This window comes from Squalius cephalus (genome assembly GCF_949319135.1).
Source record: "Squalius cephalus genome assembly, chromosome: 5".
Classification (NCBI taxonomy): Eukaryota; Metazoa; Chordata; class Actinopteri; order Cypriniformes; family Leuciscidae; genus Squalius; species Squalius cephalus.
Window position 1 is genome coordinate 22,845,884 of NC_137126.1, and position 8,950 is coordinate 22,854,833.

The 8,950-nt window shown below is 33.7% G+C and overlaps 1 protein-coding gene across 1 annotated transcript; it reads right to left on the reverse strand.

The window, feature by feature from the left end:
• Positions 1 to 2,412: 2,412 nt before the first annotated feature.
• Positions 2,413 to 6,508, reverse strand: LOC307158723 (arrestin domain-containing protein 3-like). Its single transcript, XM_079871565.1, has 7 exons — positions 6,034 to 6,508; positions 5,897 to 5,938; positions 5,741 to 5,801; positions 4,924 to 5,071; positions 4,717 to 4,813; positions 4,068 to 4,324; positions 2,413 to 3,844 (listed from the first exon to the last, which is right to left on the reverse strand). The coding sequence occupies exons 1-7, from the start codon at positions 6,293 to 6,295 to the stop codon at positions 3,392 to 3,394; spliced, it is 1,320 nt and encodes a 439-aa protein (XP_079727691.1). The 5' UTR covers positions 6,296 to 6,508; the 3' UTR covers positions 2,413 to 3,391.
• Between the last annotated feature and the right edge of the window lie 2,442 nt (positions 6,509 to 8,950).

An 8,950-nucleotide genomic window follows, 5' to 3' on the forward strand; every position in this document is an offset into this window, starting at 1 on the left:
AAATTGCTAATTTGGCATCAAAGGAAACACATTCTCTTACTATGATTTTCTACTTGAATTCTTATGAATATATGAATATATATTCATCTCTCTTTTGCTAAACATTCCGAGATTGAAAAATATTTTAATGCAATTATGCTGATAAACACCACTAAAAGCAGAGCTTTCATGGTGCCTAAAGACCCAGGATTGGCACAAACTAAACTTAAACATAGCTTGCTAGCCACCTAAACCGGCTTCATGGCATAGGGGAGACTGGGTTTGGTTGTAACACTTTTTGCTTCAGCATCTGTAACTCGGTTCATTTCTGAGCTAGAGTGCTTAAACATTTATACAAAGTACCAACATGTGTTTACTACAAAAGGCACCAATTCAAACCTCTGCGAGAATATCACAGCCCTTATGAATTGATGTCAAATACATGGTTTGCCTTTGTTACATTTCTTCCCCACTACCGGGATATTGTAACATGCTGGGGTACGTTGTAATTAGACAAAAGAAGCAAAAACAGCAGCCATATCATGGAATATGCTTCAAAAACAGGTTTACTGAAGCAAAAGAACAATTCAAAACAATGCCTCTCTTTCTGTGATCGACCACAGCTCAAATGCACTTTCTGTTTGACTCAGGAGTGTGTGCATGTGTGTGTAAATGAGTCTACAAAAACAAACTTCCGTGGTAACAGTGGTGGAAAAATTTGCATTGGGCACATTTTACCAACACTTCCTTTGGCTTTGAGTTGCCAAATGGCTTTAAACAGACAAGAAGTTTTCATTTTCAAAGGTCTCAGAATCCTCACCACTGGCTTTCAACATTATTGTTGTCGCAACTGATCTGACTGACCCGCCCTTCTTTGAAACCTGTTTGAAACCTCAGTTCCTTTTTTTTTTTTAACACTGGCAGGCACACATCTATCTGCCGTTCTTTTCCACTGTCTAGGCATTATGTAAAAATAATAAAAAGAAACAGCTTTTAGGTGTATGTAAGGGGATGGTTTTAACACCTTTTAAAGATGTGTTACAACCTGCCTCTCCCCTGTTAGATAGTGTTTAGCTGTCAAAAGTTTGAAATTAGCAGGTTGAAACTGCATAATATTTTGCCTAAGAAACTACAGTTTAATCTAATATAAGTTTTGATATGATTTTATCTGCAAAAGGTAAGTACTAAACAAAAATATAGTTTAAGTAAAAAAAAAAATGTTTCTTTATAAAATCTACATGCACCTATTTACAGCCTTGACAGAAAAATTATGAAATGATCATAGGACTCTTAGGTTATCCCTAATTGGTGGACTTGGTGGTGTTACAACTCTCCCCATGTTACAACCATTCCCAGTCTGGCCCCTGGAAAATCATGGTTGTAAAAAAAAAAAACCTTTTGTTAAACTACTGATACCTCATTTATTCAAAATTATCAATGTTTCCAATAAAGTCAAAACAATAACATACAATATGGCACCTGTTCAGATTATATCTTTTTTCCATGTGTTCAACAGTGCCACAAAACAAATTCAAACAATGTTCTTCCGCAAGATACATGCAGTTTTATTTAGATGGCCCAAATTGAAATAGTGTAGCTTTAGAGAGTAACATATAAAAACAGCTACTCATTAACCGCAAACAACATCAATACATAATTTCTAACTAATAATGAACTGCTCGAACTCCTGTTTTTCCATCTGTTTACAAGATTGGTCCTATAATACGCATGCGTAAAAGGTCCTATAATATGTGTGTGTAAAAACAGTTTTTAATTTCATTCAAAAATAAAACAAATATATAAAACACTTATTCAGTCTAGTTGCAGTATAAAGTCACAGTGATAAAAAAAAAAAAAAAAAAAATTATATATATATATATATATATATATATATATATATATATATATATATATATATATATATATATATATATATATATATATATATATATATATATATATATATATATATATATATATATATATATCGTTTTTTCAGCAGACTTGTTTTTCTGCTTTTTCTTAAATTTTGTAAGAATTCAAGTAGAAAGTCATAGTAAATTCAAGGGTTTACATACTTTTTCCTGCAACTGTATAAGGCATAAATAAAGCAGGATTTGTCTTTTTTAAAGGATGTAAAATAAAGCATTATAACGAAGGTTTAGATAGACAAAAATAAACAGTATAGGATCTATGTTTTTAGCTTAATAACAATAAACATCCCTAACTAAAAATATAAAAGGTATCATATTAATATTAGTGCTGTCAATTGATTAAAAAAAAAAAAACTAATCGCATTTTTCTGAAATTAATCACACCTAACATTAAAGTTTTTATTATATTTTTATATTGTAATAATTACACATTTAATCTCCAAATGAATGTAGAAACAACAAAGACAGTAGCCTATATTTTAAATATTTATTTAATGGCATCTTTTTATGAAAGAAGGCCAGTATCAACAATACCAATACTGCTACTGATGTCTTTAGTCATAACTAGCATTACAGAATAAATTCAAGCTATAAATTGTAGCATTTATTAGGCTTTTAAAAAATATAAAAACTTTTAATTTAAGTGAACTTAAAGTGAATTATAATGTCACATTTACCAGTGTCCTTCAATATATCAGGGCTAATTTTTTTCTATTGGCCCAGTCAGATAGGTTTAGATTTTTACTTGCCCTATTAAAATGCACAAAAAGTTACTGTTTTTATTGTTTTTGACCCATGTAACCTTGTAAACGTGCTTTATGATTTTTAGGTAGGTCTAACAAGTATGATTTTTGAGTTAACAAAACACTTCACAGTCTTCACTGCATAACTTGTAAATTAAATATAGATAAATCCTTATTAAAGCTACAAAAGTTATTCAGTCAGGAGCAGTGAGGGATTTTCTCTTTTTCTTGTATTCTTTGATTATCCTTAATGACAGACAGCAGCAGGTTTATTAGGCTGCTGTCACTTTAAGACCTGACACAGATCTGACACGCATCTCATTTTCTAATAACTCTTAATGTTCATTTAAGACTTAATTTAACTCATTTAGGACTATGCTTGCAAGGATACTCGACAAAACAGGCTTTTTTTTTGCATAATTTTGTGTGTTTTTGTCCGTTCAATTGCTGTCTGAAGCTGCTTTACAGACAGGAGACTTAGAAAAACTAAGAAAAACTTCTCTTTTGTGTCTTATCACGCATGAATAGTTTAAAAGCATTTGCATGAATAAGATCGTGTAATGTAACGCTAGCCAAAGGATGACGGGAAAAATATTTAACACAATTAACGCAACATCTGTTTTAAAGCGTTTAACTGAAAAAAATAACACGTTCATTTTGACAGCCTTAATTAATATGAATCATTATAGCAATTTAGATAAAACAATAAAAATAAAAGAAACCTAGAAGGGGATTCTAAGATTTTTCAGGGTGGTCTGGCAACTGTGGATATAGTTGATATTCCACATATGGAGGTGGAGCTGATGAGTCAGACTGATGTGAAACTGAAGGACCAAACTGACCCGGAGGTCCAGGGTAACCAGGAGCAGGAAACTGACTGAGGGGAGCTCCAGGGTAATCAGGTGCCGGAAATTGACTTAGAGGAGGTCCTGGGTAACCAGGAGCAGGAAACTGACTGAGAGGAGGTCTGTAGTGGCCAGGGGCACCAAACTGACCAGGCTGTCCAACAACATTAAGTGGTGGGGCAGATGGAGGCGGGTTGGGGTATGCATTGCCTCTTGTTGGTTGATTCCAGATTTGAAAGTCATTGTTTGTACCACTACTTGCAGCTGATAAAGACTGAAGAGGAAGAATCACTATTGGGAATTTGATCTCCGGGTCTGAGGCATACGGCACATCCAGGTAGACCTAGGAATAAATTAGGAGTGGGTAATGGCAACAGAAATGTGTTTCTGTACGAGATGAGCAATCAGCACACCTCTTGATTTAAAAGATGGTTGCCATGTCAAAATCCAGTTTTGAACTAAAACTATTTAAAAGCTGGATTTTGACATAATTATGCCAATATAATGTATTTGTTGACTTCATTGCAATGTGAGGGTTTGTCTTTGCTTTAGATGCGGAAACTCACCCTGAGTCTGTACTCAACCTTGAGGATCCTACAGTTTAGGATAGAGACGGTAAGGCTGGGAGGAATGGGCAGCACTTTGGTGACGGTTTTTCTTGAGCTTGGCTCAATAGGTTCCCCTTCCTCTTTAAAAAGGTCATGTGTGTGAAGTTTTCTCTTTCCTTTTGCGAAAAAACTGTGTTTTTCATACAGGCAGTATTTTGGCTTGATTGTACGGGATGAATTGTTCTGAACTTCAGCCAAAACTTTCAAGCCCTCTCCTGTAGTGAGACACAATAAGACACGATTATGTCAATTAAAATTACTTGATGAATTATACCAAGAAACTATGATTTTGTCTTGGACAAAACAGGACTCTTAATTCAGAATCATGTTACATATATTATGAGATATTAAAAAAAAAAAAAAATACACAATTAAAAATGTACATTTATAAAGAAAACAGTACTTTTTACATTATAATTGAATGTATACATTTTGTGTAAGCTCTAAATGATGCTTTTCCACAACAAGTTGAGGGAGAAAAAACAGGTAAAACCAGTGGTGAGTGGGTTCAGATGGACTTATGGTTGATTTCAAGCACGAAATGTATATCTTCTTTGTCAATTATTACAATAGTTGAATCACAAAATCTGAAAAGATCTGATTTTACCGAGGTAGTATCCCATTTTCTCAGTGTTTATGTTCATGGAGACACTCCCAGAGGTGAAGAGTTTCATTTGTTTATCTTTGGTTCCATACTGAGGGGCCTAAACAAGACAAAACATGTAAAAGAGTGGAAACTGAACCTCAAAACAAAGTAGAGGAACGTACGGTATACATTAGAAAGAAAGTGCGTGGGATATAGTCGTAATCTCACCATTAGTTCAGGATTGGACACAACAGGACTGGGGACATAGTGAAACTCTGCTTTGGCTTTGCTAGAAATACGCATTGATCGGGATAGTTTTGTCTCCAAAGTGTAGACGATTTTTCCAACTGAACCTTTGAAGGTTGGTGGGAAGTGCCTATAAGAAAATAATGTCATGTGTAAACACAGAGTACTTGTACAGCAGAAAGTAAAGCATCATCAAAAGGTTGAAATTCTTGAAAAAATAAATATTAGCTAAATTAGAAGGTCTATTTTATTAATTCTATTTTAATATTTTAGATATATATTTATATTAAATTGTGCAGTCAAGCCATTTTTTTAAAGATATTATTAATATCTGAAAAACTTGTCCACCAAATCAAAGTTAATGAGTCATAACCAAAATGTCTGGGTATTTAAATTTTTTAATAACAGTTGTGTTCATTTGCATACTCAAAGTGCAAATAAAGGATTAGTATATATACTATATAATATATATATATATTATTATTATTTATTTTTTTAATTTATTTATTTATTTATTTTTTTTTACTTGATGGTACATTAAAGGACATTTATTTATGTTTGTTTGTCTTAATAAAAATATAAGATTTTACAAATATTTATGAAAACAAGATGAATACAAAAATTAATGAAAATGTAGGCCTATATTATATATTTTTCAACTTTGCTCTTCAAATACTTTTCTTTAGCCTATATTATCTCTGGCATCCTTCTTGTTGTTATAGACCCACATACACATTTTACAGTCAATTATCCTACATTTTAGTTTACATTTTACTACATGCAACTAACCGTAACTTACTGTAAAGGCAACTGAAAAGTGAATGGATAAACATGATGGCCTGGTGCCACAACCGATGAATCTAAAAAAAAATAATAATAATAAAAGTTATACAGTTATATTTAAACTTTAATTCTCAAAGCTCTTTTTGCAATATTCATCCGCGTACAGACTTACACGGCTGTCCTGATGGATCTCTCAGCGTCTCGTGGTCATTACCTTCAAGATCAAGTTACAGAACAAAATAAAACTTTTTAAATCGATCTGATTTCCACTAACTATAGGCTACAACAAAAACTACATATTCCTCTTACCATGCGTTTTTTCCTCCCGAACGAAAAACTTCTCCACGGAATAATACTTCTCCTTATCCGAGTAAACAACAGTGGTTTTCCCGTGACGCTCGCTCCAGCAAACCTCTGCTTTCCCTTTAATTTTCACACTCAGTGACTGCATTTGAGTGTCCTTCGCTACATCTAGAATGACTTGTCCCGATATAAGATCCCCGCTGGTGAAGGTATTGTTCTGATTGATGGGATTGTAAATGACAGAAATGTTTTTCACGGTGAGGGACATCGTGTCTCCAGTCCATGTAGTATCCGCTGTCGTTTGAACTCAATGGAATCGCTTTGGTAGTTTTGGACTGGCAGGCGCGACTGCTGCAGCAAACAATCAGCAAAGTATGTGGACTTCCAGCTGTGGGTGGGGCATACCGGAGTTTGAAGCAGCCGCCTTTCCACTGCACACGACATTCGTATAAGATTGTCGCATTTCGCCCCTCAGTGTCCCACGGAACTTGATCGTACACGGCAATTTCTTTTATTATTTCTGTTTGCGTCTCCAGTAAGTGCAACAACAATAGCCTTTGTGCATTTACCATGGTTGAATGAATGAATCAATGAATGAATCAATGAAAACATCAATAATTTTGGAGGGAAAATTAATACAACTTTAAAAACAATATATATATATATATATATATATATATATATATATATATATATATATTGTTTTTAAAGTTGTATTAATTTTCCCACAGTATATATTTTTGTATATATATATATATATATATATATATATATATATATATATATATATATATATATATATATACACTGTATATATAAACAGTGCCCTCCACAATTAATGGCACCCCTGGTAAATATGATCAAAACTGGCTGTAAAAAATAAATCTGCATCGTTTATCCTTTTGATCTTTCATTCAAAAAAATGTGCAAAATTCTAACCTTTCATTTAAGTAAAAGAATTGAAAGTGGGGGGAAATCACATTATGAAATAAATGTTTTTCTCCAAAACACGTTGGCCACAATTATTGGCACCCCTAGAATTTTTTACGAGTAAAATATCTCTGAAGTATATTCCCATTAATATTTACCTTTTTTAGTACACCAGGGTGACTAGGAACATGAAACTGTCCAGCTATGACTTCGTGTTTCACAGGAGTTTAAATATGAGGAAACACAAAGGCCAAATCCCCTTAATCATCCATCACAATGAGTAAAACCACAGAATATAGTTCTGATGCGCAGCAAAAGATTGTTGAGCATCACAAAATAGAAAGTGGCTGTAAGACAATAGCTAAAGAATTGAAAATCCCCATTTTGACCATTAGGGCAATAATTAAGAAGTTCCAATCAACTAAAGATGTTACAAATCTGCCAGGAAGAGGACGTGTGTCTATACTGTCTTAATGCACGGCGAGGAGGAAAGTTTGAGTGGCCAAAGACTCTTCAAGGATCACAGATGGAGAATTGTTGGGGTCAGATAGCCAAAAAAAAAAAAATAAATAAAAAAAAACCTACATCCCCACATGTTGTTTGGGAGGGTTTCAAGAAAAATGCTCCTCGCTCCTCCAAAAACAAACTCCAGCAAATTTAATTGTCAGACATGACTGGAACTTCAAACGGCACAGGGTTCTGTGGTCAGATGAGACTAAAAAAAGAGCTTTTTGCCAGCAAACACGCTAGATGGGTTTGGTGAACACAAGGATAAAAAGTACCCCATGTGTACAATTTAATATACCGTTGGATCTTTAATGTTGTGGGCATATTTTTCTGCTGGAGGTCCTGGACTTCTTGTTCAGATACATGGCATCGTGGATTCTATCAAATATCAACAGATAAAAAATCCAAACCTGACGGCTTCTGCTAGAAATCTTATAATGGGCCGTGGTTGGATCTTCCATCAGGACAACGATCCAAAACAAACATCAAAATCAACACAAAAATTTGTTGCGGAGCACAAAATGAAGCTTCTGCCATGACCGTCCCAGTTCCCTGACCTGATGAGTGGGCTGAACTGAAGAGAAGAAGCACAAACATGGATCTGGGAATCTGAAGGATCTGGAGAGATTCTGTATGGGGGAATGGTCTCTGATCTCTTGTCAGGTGTTCTCCAAACTCATCAGGCATTATAGGAGAAGACTCAGAGCTGGTATCTTGTCAAAAGGAGATTGCAAAAAGTATTTAATAAAAGGGTGCCAATAATTGTGGCCAACGTGTTTTGGAGAAAAACATTTATTTCATAATGTGATTTCCCCCCCACATTCAATTCTTTTACTTCAATGAAAGATTAGAATTTTGCAAATTTTTTTAATGAAAGATCAAAAGGATAAACAATGCAGATTTATTTTTTTACAGCCAGTTTTGATCATATTTACCAGGGGTGCCATTAATTGTGGAGGGCACTGTATATATCCCTTTAAACTCATAAGTATATTTTTGGATAAAACAGATGAATAAGGTATTTTTAGTTAAAAGACCTATTGTCAGAGTAGCCTATCGCCTATATATATATATAATAATTTTTGAATATATTTAAATATATTCAGAATATATTTAATTTTTGACAGGAATAAAAATGATCTGTGAGGGATAGACGTATAGGCCTACATGTTCAATTGTTCAGCTGACGAAATGTCTCTCCGACAAAGAAAAAAAAATAGTTATAGTGTGTGCCATTAAAGTCACCATGAATTCAAAATGTTTTTTTGTTTTTATGGAATATTGCAGTATTTATTATAAATTATATATTCTGTGCAAATCTTTTTTATTATTATAATTCATGTAGAATTCCTCAGGACAACCTGTCACTCACACAAGATCACAGCAGTAGCAAACCACAATGATCCAACAATCTAATCAATTCCCAATTGATAAAATCAAGTCCCGTCCTACATTTTTTCTTGTTCGTTTCACTCAGACATATGCC

Bases quoted from the DNA above. Each gene is read 5' to 3' on its own strand.
- LOC307158723 (XM_079871565.1), bottom strand. From the start codon at position 6,295: ATGTCCCTCACCGTGAAAAACATTTCTGTCATTTACAATCCCATCAAT. The intron at 5,072-5,740 runs GTAAGTTACGGT...ATTTTCTTATAG, and splicing joins ACTTTTCAGTTGCCTTTACA to GCACTTCCCACCAACCTTCA. The intron at 4,325-4,716 runs GTAAAATCAGAT...GTCTCACTACAG, and splicing joins GAAAATGGGATACTACCTCG to GAGAGGGCTTGAAAGTTTTG.